Here is a 13,493-nt window from a genome sequence, read left to right on the forward strand (position 1 = left end):
CATAAAATGTGCACAGCTGACAGCACTTATTGTGTAAGAGGACAGATCAGGACTCACTGAAGAACAACACACTTTCTTTAGAGACTTGAGCATCAGCCTCAGGTTTTTGCATACGTAGCTTTATCTTAAAACGCAGCAAATTAAACTTAAATCACCTTATATTGTTGTGAGGATAAAAAACCCTCACTCAGCCAAAAATGTGTCCGATCCCAATAAAAAAAACAAAATGTATAATGTATGTGTGTATAAATTATAGAAAATGATGCATTCAATGCTCTGCTGCCAAAAAGAAACAAAAAAAACCCTCAAAAATATGGGCCAGTTTTTTAGTGATGCTTTGTTCTTGGTACCATGGATTTAATAACCATTATTTGTACTTACTGAACATGACTTTTTAATCTAGTGTGTTTTATCCAAACATAAAATAAGCACAAGAAGTGGTTTACACATGGCCCAGCAAAACTCTAGCCTATAAATACACCGTTTTATTTCCTTGGGGTTTAGTACTTTGCTGTTGCTTCCGCACTGACAACATGACACACGGTCCAGCATGATGGCCACTCCATCTCATGGTCCCCTCTGAAGGGAAAGCAAAGGTCTCCTGTGATTAAACTCTATTTATAATCTAAGATTAACACCTCACTGCTGTATACTTCCACAAATATGTGCTTTTACCTGTGTAGACTCTAAACATGGACTTTAGAAAGAAAAAAAAACTCCACTCGTGTTAAAAATGCCCAACACATGAATTTATATTTCACAGGAGCAGTGCAATAAACAGGGTTAGAGTAAGAAATATAATATAAAAATGAATGGGAGTAGTATTATTTATGTTTATAGGTCAGCAGTCAGACCCCTGCTGGACAAGCCTCGGATCATAAATGTTACATTACTGCCCCCTACAGGCCACCACGGTTATTGAATTCATTTTTCAACAGCAAATGATTTTGAAGTAATTTACTTGCGTGTTTTGTTATTTTATTTGTTTTTATTAAATTGAAGCAAAGTAACATAATTATACAAACATAAAGTTATCAGTCAAACATGTCGCTGAAAAGCTTCCGCTTCTTGGACTCGCCAGTCTGTATTTCCTGCCAGTGTGCTCTCCTGTGTACAAAGTGGGAGAGTGCAAACTTGGCCCACACGTGACGAGCAAACTGATCGGACCTCAGCTGGCTTTCACTCGGCACTGGAAGAGGAAGAGGGGGAGGTATGAGTGGAGAAGCGATGGAAACGTGCAGAGATGACTGGCAGCTGGGAGTATCTTACCTAATTCCTGTGCGATGCTTTGCCTCTGGTTGACTGAAGCGCTGTTCCACACGGCTTCAAGCACACGACTGCCCAACCTTGAACAGGCCATTTTAATAAATTGGCCCTGGAGGGGAAAAAAAAAAATCAAATGGTCTGTTACTTTTTTTGTGAATTGTGAATTTTTGGGATTTAAAGAATTATTTTAGTTATTGTGTCGAAGTTTGGGGGAATACATACACAACAAATATCATGCCTTTGTTTATTTTACAGAAGAGAGCAGTACGGATCAGACATAAAAAGGAGGCAAGAGAACACACCAATGGACTCTTTATCAATGCAGGATTAATTAAACTTTAAGATATTGTTGAGTTACAGACTTTATTAGTTATGTTCAAGGCAAAAGGCAGAATATTGCCTGAAAATATACAACGTTTTTTTGTGTTTAGTTCAGAAAATAAGGACCATAGGAGGAAATTTGATTTTAAACATCCGTTTGCACGAACTACTTTAAAACAAATGTGTATTTCAGTATGTGGTGTAAAATTATGGAACTCCTTAACAATTGATTTAAAGGATTGTAAAAATATTCACCAGTTCAAGAAATTGTATAAAGACAACATAATCAGACAATATGAAGTTAACGGGTAAAATATATTTTGTTGTTTTTTTGTTTTTGGTGTTGTTGGTGAGTTATTGTGTATGTTTTCTTATTTTTTGTTTTGTTTTGTTCATTTTTTTTTTTTTTTGCTACTATATATGCAGTGACTGTTGAACAGACGGACAGTTTATTTTTTTGAGAAAGGGGCTTGTAATATAAGGCTTTATTCTTCTTGCCCCCCTTTTCGATCATGGAATGGAATGTATGTGAACTACCATTTCCATGATACGGAATAAATAAAATTGAAATGAAATGAAATGAAAAATGTAAACATCATGTACCTCCAGTCTCTTGAGGATTTTGCCCCTGCCTTTGTCGCTGGATGTGGTGATGAGAGCTTGGAGGACGTGGCTGCCAGCAGGGTCTGAAGCCAGAGTGAGGAGGTCAGCAGGGCTCAGAGATCGCAGGCTGCTGAGCAGGTGTGAGCGCTCCTTAAACTTAGCCAACGCCTGGACCAACCGGGAGCCGTGATAACAGATGGAGGTCAGTGGTACCTGGAGACATAAATCAGCACTGGGCTGTGAAATCAGGAGAAATGCTTGAGATCCAGTTAGGAACCAGTCTCAGATGATATTTACCTCTGTCTGTATGCTGCCCTCTGCTGTTTCAGAGTGGTAATACACCTCGTAGGTGAGCAGAGACATGAAGAGAGGGAGGCAGCTGGCATGTCGTGAACCAGGTTCAAAGCAGTGGAAAGCCTAAGGGCAGCACGAAGGAGGCTTTTGTTAAACAGATCGATCAAGCAATTGCATAAAAATCAGAACAAAGCTGCTCAATTATCGTTCGTATATATATGTATATAAAAAAAAAAAGAAAAAAGATAAGAGAAACAAATACAGGTGGGCATTCCACCACATAAAGAAAAAAAAAACACATAAAAAAACATTTCAGTTACGTGTTCGAAAAGGAGTGGGAGGAAGTATAAATGTATTTAATCCCCCCCCCTTTCCACAACTAAACATAAATGATATGCCTGTATTTACGTTTTATACTATACACTAAGTTGTATAAATAAATAAATATATATCATTTTTACAAAAATAACCTGTTTAAAACCAAATGTAAGCTCTATCATAAATATAACTATGATATACCGTATTTTCTGGACTATAAGCCGCACCTGTATATAAGCCGCATTCCGCTCTATTTGTAAAAAAAACTATAAAAAAAAGATATACAAGCCGCAGATATTTATGTTATTAGATATTTACCACATGTACAGAACCATTTTGAACTGTAAATGATGTACATGTTTGTACCTAAATAGATCCTTTCCTAACAGTGTCTTTTAACACGGCAGCAACTTCGCTGATTAAAACGGGACAGAACCAAGAGAAAATAACCAGTATTTATTTATCTATTTATCTGTTTGAAATCTGCTTCTACCTACTTCTATCTGCTAAAGAAGAAGTAGCGTATTCTTCTTTGCATTTATTTTGTCTTAGTTTTTATTCTAATTCTGGTTAGAGCGCCCGAGCGGTGGAAGAAAAATCCACAGAATAGCTGCACCTTTGTATAAACTGCATGGTTCAAAACCTATGAAAAAAGTAGCGGCTTATAGTCCAGAAAATACGGTAAATATAATATGACTATGACATAAATATAACTATGATATAAATATAATACGTATATCTATACAAACATACAAAGACAACATGACGAAATAGCAAACCACACACAGCTGATGATCTTTAAATACAGTCTTCATTTTTATACCTCAAATAAACTATGTCTTTATATTTCTTTTCTTTTCTATCCAAAATAAGAACTGCCATTAAAACTTCAGAATTTAAGTGGGAAAAATCTTTTCCGAGCTTACGCGCAGGAGGCACTGCATCATCTCGTCCTGCTTCTCTCCGCTCTCAGCACAGCTTTGTGCCAGCTGGACTATCACACCCATGTGCCCCGTCGCCAAGATTGCCTCTACGCCCTGGACCAGCTCGTCAAACAACCGCGGGAACTGCACAAACAAAGAAGAAGAACTTCTAAGAACTGATCAACTCTTTTCCCCTCTGCTCCGTCTCACAATGTTACCTACCAGTTTACACTTGGCCGAGGCTGCAGTGAGCCGCTGTACGGGGAAGTTGGCGATGGGGTGGAGGGCGAGGTCCACCACGTGGCCCTTCAGGTGGTTCTTGTACAAGTCACCAAGGAGAGACTTGTGGGACAGCAGTATGACCGTCTCTATGAGACGGCTGGAGGCCTGGTCCTTCAGAAACACCAGGAGCGGACTGCCGGGAAAAGTACGAGCAATGAAAGAACTTGATAGACATGTTGACATTCTTCCAAATCAAATTCAGACACTTTCAGATGAAAAGCAAAGCAAATGCTTGGTCTCGCACCTCACTCCCGGGGCGGCGCTGCGACTCGTCAGGTACTGCATGGTGCGTGTCAGGAGCTGCTTGCAGAGTTTGGGCCGTTTTCTGTGACACACGGTCAGCATGGTCTGGAAGACTGCGCTGGCAACAGCGTCGGCAACACTCACTGCAGAGAGAGCAGTTCATCATTTCTGACAACTTAAAAGGGTCGTGTGCAAAGAAAAACTAAACCTGCTCAAATTCATACATCCTTACTTGCAATTTAACAAACTTAAATGAATCCGTTCTCTTTATTCTGCAAAGAATTCTTTGTTTTAAGCCCCTGATAATAACCTTCTTGTTCTCTGGTGCATTACTGCCACCTACTGTGCACAAGTGGAAGAGCAGGAAACCTGCTAAAAGTCAATGATGCGTCATAAAAAAGGTCAATAAATAACTAGATTGACATTGTTCCATTGTAATAGAGAAAAAGGGAGCAGACAGAGGTTATGATTCATTTGCACACTTGAGGGTTTGCTTTGAATTCTGGGTAAATCATCAACATCACATCAGTAGCAGACACGGAGGGAAAAACTAGTGATCTTTAACTCAAGTTCAGGGACTCAGTCCTGGTTTAATGTCCAAAGTAATTCTCTTAAACTCTTAATGTGAGGTGCTGTTATTTTGTGTGAGGGATGGATGTGGAGAGATTCTCTTCACTCTTTCATTATGAAGTTTGATGTTGTCACTCGGTGAAATAGTCTTTCAACTTCTCAAACTATTATACGGCTATTTTAAATTATCTAGATTTGAAAGTGTAAATGATTTGTTTAAAGCTGCCTTACAACCAAATGTTTGTTTTATGTTGTTTATGTTTGAATGAAAAATGACTGAATCCTTGATTTGTTATGTTCACACGCCTCTAAAAGTCAGAATTAGAATATTCTCTGATATTTTTTTTTTTTTTCAACATCCGAGTCCTTCATCGTTTTAATCAAATTCCCTTTAAGGATGCCTGCCAGGATTAGATTTGGCAGCTGCTGCTGTAACAGATTCCTGTGCCTCCCCACCAGACTTGTGCAGTTAAAATCCGACACTTTAAATGTCGTAAACGGACAGAAACAAAGAGAACATGGGTTCTTTCTGTCAAAGAGCTCGGCTAAAATCATTTACAATCCTCTCCGGGGTTTGTACCTGCCCTGAGGTTATTCATCCACAATCTTAATTGGATTTTGCTAATAAAACAGAAAGGTTGGATCTAACATATAAATGTTAAAACAATTTAAATGCAATTTTCAGAAGCACTCCCCTCTGCTGCGAGGCTTCCCTACAGCCGACTTTAATGGTTTTCAGATTGCAGGAAAAATGTCTGCAAACAGCTGACAACACGTGGTAGAAAATCCTGGACACAGTTTTACACTTTATCTACATCCTGAGTTAATGGATAATAATTCAAATCCTTAATGATCGATATAAACAAGAATGGTCTATCTGAGTGTACAGATAGACTGCCAGCTGACGTAAAAGCTCATGTTCCCTCAGGTAAAGTACAGACAGCGATGGATGGTGACGGCAGAAGACTCACGCTTAATGTTTTCCATCAAGGTCTCCGTGAGGCTCTTCATCTCGTACCAGAACGAGGTGGGGATCTCGAAATCTGTCAGCTGGGGAGCAACGTTTCGTTCTTTAGCACCTTGTTAAAAACAAAGAGAATCAAAAGTGAGACAAAGACGCAGACGTGAAACCTAAACTGACAACCCTTCCTCTTATTTGTAATCTTTCCTCTGAAATCAGAGGAGATCACTGTGATTCTTTGGATTGTTGTGTTTATGGCCGAGCTGATGTCACATCCACAGGTAAGTGGACTCCGTTGGCAGGCAACATAGACACAAACTCACAGCCCAGGAGTTCAATATCCGGGATGTGGAGATGTTTCTTTACAGTAACATGTCCAGGATTTCACCCTCTGTTGTTTTTCCAATCAAACTGCATTCCCTTATCCTTTACTCTCACCACTCCGTCTGAGGCTTCGGTCACTTGTGTCGTCTGGGAAAATATCCCTGCAGCTACTTCTTGGTGAAACTGCATCCCAACATCTCCCTCATCAGTGCTCCAAGCTCATCCATTTAATTTGCCAATGATGTCACATTCCTGCTGATGACTGAGCGCTTCGTCAGCTTCGTTTTGCTCCTGTTCCTCTTCCAGCTGCCTGAATGTGGGGCTTATTCCAGCCCTCAGAAAGCTGCGTTCTGCTCCCACGTTTAAACAACTTGTCTTTTGTCATGAATACTCATCATAACACACGTGACAGATTTACCAGCAGGAACAAGCATGAAGGAATACTGATGGAGGTGCATTAAATGATTCCTGTATTGATGATTTTCTGCTTATTCCTGCTGTGTTTCTGTGTTACTTCTGCTTCAACTCGCTGTTAAACTCTTTAACTGCTGCTCTAATGTTGGCTGAGACGTGTTCGGCCCGACTGATTCAACCTGCCGGCTCCACATGACCACCACGAGTGTCCACACCTTCACACCAGCCCGTATCCTTTCTTCAATTTGACCGAATGAAGCTGCCGAACATTTTGACGCTTTTTGGAGGAAACAACTTTCTACTGATTTCTCCAAACTGGACTGAGGCAGGTTTAGTCACAACCACAATGATTAAAGACTCATGAGTTAGGAAAAGCCCGAGTGTCTCTGTGTGTGTGTGTGTTAGGGCTGGGCGATATATCGAGATTGTAATATATATCGATATATTTTCAAACGCGATATGGTACGAGACAATATCGTTTATATCGATTTAAAAAAAAAAAAAAGTATGATTTTGATATAGCTTATTTTGTGACAAATTGACTTGAATGTTTTATTTGAGATTTGCACAAATGTTTTGTTATTTGCACAACTGTCAACCTCAGTGGAAAAGTCTGCCTGTTACTGTGTACATTGTATTAATTGAAAAGTGTATTTTAATTTAATTGTTATGCAGGAAAGGGATATTTGTTTTATTTTATTCAAGAAGCGTTTTTTTATTCTATATATGCAGGCAGTTTATTTTTATTTCATTTGTTTTATACATTTTGATATTGTGCAGACCTCTGTTAATAAAGGCACCTGTGTGACATTTGGCACGAGGCTTTGTATTAAAACTGACTGTTTTTTTAAGGGTTCGCCTCAGAAAAAAATGAAGCTAACAGAGATGCTATGCTATAATGCTTTGGGGGAAACCCCAATTATGTCACAGAAAAAATATTGATATATATCGAGTATCGCCATTCAGCTAGAAAATATCGAGATATGACTTTGGTCCATATCGCCCAGCCCTAGTGTGTGTGTGTGTGTGTGTGTGTGTGTGTGTGTGTGTGTGTGTGTGTGTGTGTGTGTGTGTGTGTGTGTGTGTGTGTGTGTGTGTGTGTGTGTGTGTGTGTGTACCTGGACGGGCGTCGCTGCGAGGAGGTCCGACACAACCTGCCAGCACGTGCAGAAGTGTGCGGACCACATGTGAGCCGTGAGCGTCCTTGATGAACTCGCCGCTGTTGTCTCTCACCACCTGACCGAAAGACAACACCTGGGCCTCCAACACGCCCGTGACCTCCTCTTCTTCTTCTTCTGTGGAAGACTCTACAGCGCAGAAACACACAGAGTTTATCTAACTAAAACTGGAAAAAGGTGTTCTTTCAGAGTGAGAAGCAGGGAGTACACCCATAAAACAAACTAGGCGTCCTACCCGTCCACCTGGACATCTGTCTGAGTGCGCTCTCCACGACGTGGCCCCCGCAGCGGTCACAGGAAACCGCCTTAAAGTCCCCGCTCAGCTCGGCCATCACCTCCCCCACCTGCTCCAGCCTGCAGAGCGGGAGCAGCCGCTGCAGGGTGACGCTTCCTGTGCAGTCCATCGCCACCACCATCGCTTTACCTTTCACTTCTGCCAGGACGTTCTCCACAAACATCTCTGGAGGAAATGTTGACAGTGACAGCAGAGATGACGGGGCAGTTGAGCAGACAAGGCCAGCAAGACTTGTGTGTGGTATTCAAGGTAAAATGCTGGAAACAGACTGCAGAATAATGATAAATGTCTGTGCAAGATCATTAAAAAAATAATTGGGCCATAGAGGATGGAGTAGCAGAATTTGTGAGGAAGTCATAGAAAATGTATAAATCACCTCATTTCATTTAAACGAGATTTTATTTTTTCAAAAAGAAAGAAGGTTCACAACTTCCTGAGGTATTGATGAAATGTTGGTGTCATGATTTGCTCACAATACCACAAATCTCCAGCACTGAGAGATTTAGCCACTTGACCTCACTCAACCTTCCTCTGTGCATCTCTTTTGACATTTGCTGTTAGTTTTGTGTCGCTTCCAAGGCGGAGCAAAAGCCTAAAGATGGGAAGTTAGATGGAGTTAAACATGAGGAATGTGGATAACTCTACTCTGATGTTACAATACTCACTGCTCACTGAATGACTTGCTTTCAGACTGAGAACTCTTCCAAAAACCCAAATAAATAATCTCAAGAACAGAAAAGGGGGTTGTTTTTTTCTCTCCATAATAAATACAGTATGTTCTCTTTGAGTAGTGTCTGTATTTTTTTCATCACATACACAGCTATATAAAAGAATCATAAATAAAATACGCACTTTGAAAGCCAGAGGTGAATCCAGCAGCAGATTAATTTATGTGCTGTGCTCACGAGAACGGCCCCCATTAAAGCACTGGCAGAGCGGAGCCGTTCACACTGACAGCAAAAGAAAAGGAACGAGAATCCGTCACGCTCAGTTTCCCCCCCCTGACAGACGGAGGGCGTCTGTGTGTATGAAGTTTTTCAGTTAAAAATAACACAGTCAGCCAGTCAGACCGTTACACAGACCAGTGATCAGGTACAGCATTTTTGAACCAACAGGAATTTATTGCCACTTTGTTACCTACATAATCAAACTCACTTGTGGGTTCTTGTGAATCATGTGACTGTGTAAAAGTAAAGTTTGGTTCAGGAAACCTGCAGCGACGATACTGTCAGGATCAGACTAACAGCATTAGGGTCAATGACGAATAAGGATTTTCAACAGGTCAATTTTAAAATAATAAAAAAAAGAATATCTATTGCAGTAGTTCAAACATTAAGAATGTTGTGTACACATAAATTCATATAAAAATTTTAAATTAAGTGATTTCAGAGTTTTTTGTCAAGGTGAATTGCCTTAAAAAAAGTCATGTGGTGCAAGTGAGTCCATATGTGGGACAGGTAGTTCATATATCTGGGTTTTTTTTTTATCCATTTAAACATTTTTTGAATTGAAAAAAAGTCTGTTTTTCAGAAAATATAGGCGTCACGTCATTGACCCATTAATATTCAGAGGACTGTCCCTCTTTATTTGGTGAAGACACTCAAAGAAAGATCACTTATATTCTGGACACGTGTAAATTGCTGTTTTAACATTTTCTGGACTGTTCAATCTCCTGAGAAAATAATTAATTGACTAATCTGTCTCGGAGGAGTTGCAGCCCGAGTATTGATCCTGATGAGTAACAAAGCAGATTCAGTGGAAACCAATCAACTCGTGGTTTTCACTACATTACAGTTCCAGTGCGCCGCAGCCTTCAGCCACAAGTGTTTGCAGTGGGTCCTTTAGCCCAGGAAATCAATCTCACCTCTTTCCTCTTCATCTTGGAATCCTTCAGCGAGTCTCTCCCCGACTCGGCGGAAGTATCCCACACTCTGAGCATCCAGGTGCTTCTTGCCTCCGTCTCCATTCTGTCCTCTCTGTTTCTTTGTCTCTCCTCCTCGGTCTTCATCAGGTTGCTTCCTCTTCTTTATTCCTCCTTTCTGCAGCTTCTTTCCCTCTTCTTTTGCAGGCATGTTTTTAACTTGAACACACGCTAGGTTTACAAGCAAGATGTCTTGGTCTTGAATATGACACTGGGTTTAAAACTAACAGAAATAAAACGGAAATAATATGAAGTGATCTACAGTATATCATTCAACAGGTTTTTTATTCAACTACGTTCTTTAATGTCAGGGCAGATATGTTTCTAATAAACATGAGCATCACTGATGGAAAGAGTTATTAACAGATTATCTTGTTTATGCAATACACATATAAACTAAAAGACAACACATGCTGCCTTATGATTTAACTGAACAGTAGAAGACAGATTAAAAAATGATTAATTATTTGTCATATGTGAGATCAGTTTAAGCCAAATGTACAGCTAGATGCCAGTTTTTCATATAAACCCATAAATGTTGACTTAGGAGGTCAATATCGTTATCAATAAGAATAATTCTGATCTCTTCGGCGCGAGCAGCTCGCATTAAAACCATAACGGGAAGAAATAGATTTTTTTTCTTGTGAAAGTAAACGAAACACTTTTAAAATAGACAGGGATGTTATTTGTTCTTGTGTTAAAAAGCATACACTGATAAACGGAGAGTTTAAAAGCAATAGTTTACCTCACGTGTGAGATCGCGGTGCTGGCGGAGGCGGAGCTGTTATTGTCGCGCTGTGATGACGTAGCACAAACGTCAGCTTTTTTTTTATATGACATTTTATTCATTTTATCTCATTTTTAACTTTTTAAGAATTCAAGGTAACATGTCTGGCTGGCTTTAAAAAAACATGAAATGAATGAATGAATGAATGAATGAATGAATGAATTTTTATTTCGAACATGTATATAAAATGAAAGTAAAAAATAATAATAAAAAGATAAACATTTACATCTTCATATTAACATATGTTCGAAAAAAAGGAGTAGGAAGAAGTGTACACTTTTTCCTAGTTCCTACCCCTTTATAACACCATGGATTTACATTATTGCTATTATTATATCTACACAATATCCATATAAATATAATCTATATAAATACTCCGTAAACATGCCTATTATTACATAATTATCCATATAAGTATATAGACAATATAAATATTACATAAATATTATATCAATATCTAGAAAATACAACTATTATATACATCTATATAAATATGAATATACACTATATAAACTACATAAATATCCCTATAAATGTATATGTGCTACATACCCAATAAATATATAAAATACATTACATAATTTCAACTATCCCTCTCAACAGATAATATATACTACATAAATATCTAAACATATCTTAAGCAAGTATAATATACCATTTTTCCCCACCTTATTTGTTTCTCACACTCCCCGTCAACCCATTTCCTCTTCCATATACCTGTTTATAAATATTTTTTTGTATTTCTTTTTAAACAGATTTATGTTATTACTTTGTTTCATTTCCTGCTCCAAACTGTTCCACAGAGTCACTCCACAGTTCGATATGCTCATGCTTTTCATTGTTGTTCGTACTTTATGTTTTCTTAAATTTAGTTCTCCCCTTAGATTATAGCCCCTTTCTCTCTCTGTGAACATTCCTCTGATATTTTTTGGAAGTAGATTATTCCTTGCTTTGAACATTATTTGCGCTGTTTTGTATTTAACCAGATCCATAAATTTCAGTGTGTGTGATTTTATAAACAGTGGGTTTGTGTGTTCTCTGTATCCTGCATTGTTTATTGTCCTTATGGCTCTTTTCTGAAGTGTGCATATCGGCTGTAGATGCTTCTGTAGGTGTTTCCCCAGACCTCTACGCAGTAACATAGATATGGTAAGAACAGTGAACAGTATAGAGTATGTAATGATTTATGATCCAGAATGTGTCTTATTTTCCCAAGAATTGCAGTGCACTTTGCCAGCTTTGCTCTCACGTGGCTTACGTGTGGTCTCCAGCAGATTTTGTGGTCCAGGATTACACCAAGAAATGTAATTTCATTTACTTTTTCTATTTGTGTATTATCTATTATTAGATCTATATGAGATTCTGTTTTATGTTTTCCAAACAACATAATCTTAGTTTTGCTCAGATTTACTAACAGTTTGTTTCTATCAAACCATAATTTTAGTTTGTGTATTTCTGTTATAATTATGTTCAAAATCTGCTGCAGACTCTCCCCAGAACAGAAAATATTTGTATTGTCTGCAAATAAAACAAATCTCAGTGTTTTTGATACCCTGCATATGTCGTTGATGTATATAAACAATTTTGGACCCAATACCGACCCCTGTGGCACTCCACAAGTAATTTCCAGATCTTTTGACTTATAATGACCTATTTGTACAAACCGAAAATCAAGACTAAAAACATTTTTCACAGGAAGCGTAAACTGTTTGCCATAAATTGGTGCTGATAACATATATGCTGCAACTGTAAACCTTTGATTCAGTTTCAGCTCAACTGTTAAGGAACTAAAATTTGACACATTAATAAGATACTGTAAAGTTATTTTCCCGTTCATTGTATTTATTCTGATGTTAAAATGGAAGACTCTCATTGTTTGAGAAAGATATTCTTATAATTCTGACACAACGTGTAATCTTGGCTTGGATATACTCGCTTTTATAAAGGCATCAGCTTTTTTGCTAAATTATCTCAAGACTAACTGGATAAAGATATGATTGTTATGTTGCTATAACAGGAGACAACTTCCTCAGCTTACTCAGCCTAATCTGCAGCTTTCTGTATGAATGAATGAAGTGGGAAAAACTTGCAGCCTTCCACTATGATGTCCTGTGGTTGTTAGCAGGAACCAGCAGAGGGCAGCATACTGACCCTCTCCTGCACAATGATTCATGACTGAAGCCCACACAAGTATATAAATGAGTGTAGCAACATCACAGGGCCATTAAAGGCGTGGACCGGTGATTCACTCAAGAGGAAGAGGTAAAAAAGGCCTGCAAACCAACAATTTCAAAGTCGCCACGCACAAAGTAAATAGGCATTTAGCAGGAAAAAAAGCATTCCTATTCATTCTGAGGTTCTCTGTCGGGACTTGAGCGACATGCTAAAACAATGACTAAGTCAGCATCAGCATGCTTCCTCTATAAAGACACGCATCCTTTTGTGCTGTAAATGTTTGGGTGTGAACATGAATGAATCAAGGGTGAGGCAAATGAGATGTCGTAATTTCTAATTAGAGTCAGGCGTCGCCTACTTTCCACAGTAACAGGGGGCAGACAGGAAGATGAAAAACTCTGAATGTCAAAATTTACAAAAAAAGAGTTATCTCTCTATATCACAGGGAGGAGTGTAAATCTGTTAGATTGACAGAGTTACCATTAAAATATGCAGAGAAGAGAAGACACGAGACGAAGATCATAGAACGTTTGATGTTTTAATCATGCCAGTGAAAAGGATTTAGGGGTGAAAGCAGTAGTCTGTAAACTTACTGACAGCTGCTAAAAAAGCCACTTC

The 13,493-nt window shown here is 38.7% G+C and overlaps 1 protein-coding gene across 1 annotated transcript; it reads right to left on the reverse strand.

The window, feature by feature from the left end:
• Positions 1 to 760: 760 nt before the first annotated feature.
• On the reverse strand, positions 761 to 10,703 carry LOC133452050 (nucleolar protein 9). The gene is made up of 12 exons (XM_061731245.1): positions 10,659 to 10,703; positions 9,857 to 10,136; positions 7,933 to 8,157; positions 7,638 to 7,826; positions 5,792 to 5,899; positions 4,252 to 4,393; positions 3,948 to 4,140; positions 3,729 to 3,869; positions 2,488 to 2,607; positions 2,191 to 2,403; positions 1,270 to 1,375; positions 761 to 1,189 (listed from the first exon to the last, which is right to left on the reverse strand). Exons 2-12 carry the CDS (start codon positions 10,062 to 10,064, stop codon positions 1,035 to 1,037), a joined length of 1,800 nt encoding a protein of 599 aa, XP_061587229.1. The 5' UTR covers positions 10,065 to 10,136; positions 10,659 to 10,703; the 3' UTR covers positions 761 to 1,034.
• Positions 10,704 to 13,493: the final 2,790 nt, after the last annotated feature.

The sequence above is a fragment of the Cololabis saira genome, chromosome 10, assembly GCF_033807715.1.
Source record: "Cololabis saira isolate AMF1-May2022 chromosome 10, fColSai1.1, whole genome shotgun sequence".
Taxonomy (NCBI): Eukaryota; Metazoa; Chordata; class Actinopteri; order Beloniformes; family Belonidae; genus Cololabis; species Cololabis saira.

Bases quoted from the DNA above. Each gene is read 5' to 3' on its own strand.
- LOC133452050 (XM_061731245.1), bottom strand. From the start codon at position 10,064: ATGCCTGCAAAAGAAGAGGGAAAGAAGCTGCAGAAAGGAGGAATAAAG. The intron at 7,827-7,932 runs GTAGGACGCCTA...TCTGCGCTGTAG, and splicing joins ACAGATGTCCAGGTGGACGG to AGTCTTCCACAGAAGAAGAA. The intron at 2,608-3,728 runs GTAAGCTCGGAA...TGCTGCCCTTAG, and splicing joins TGATGCAGTGCCTCCTGCGC to GCTTTCCACTGCTTTGAACC.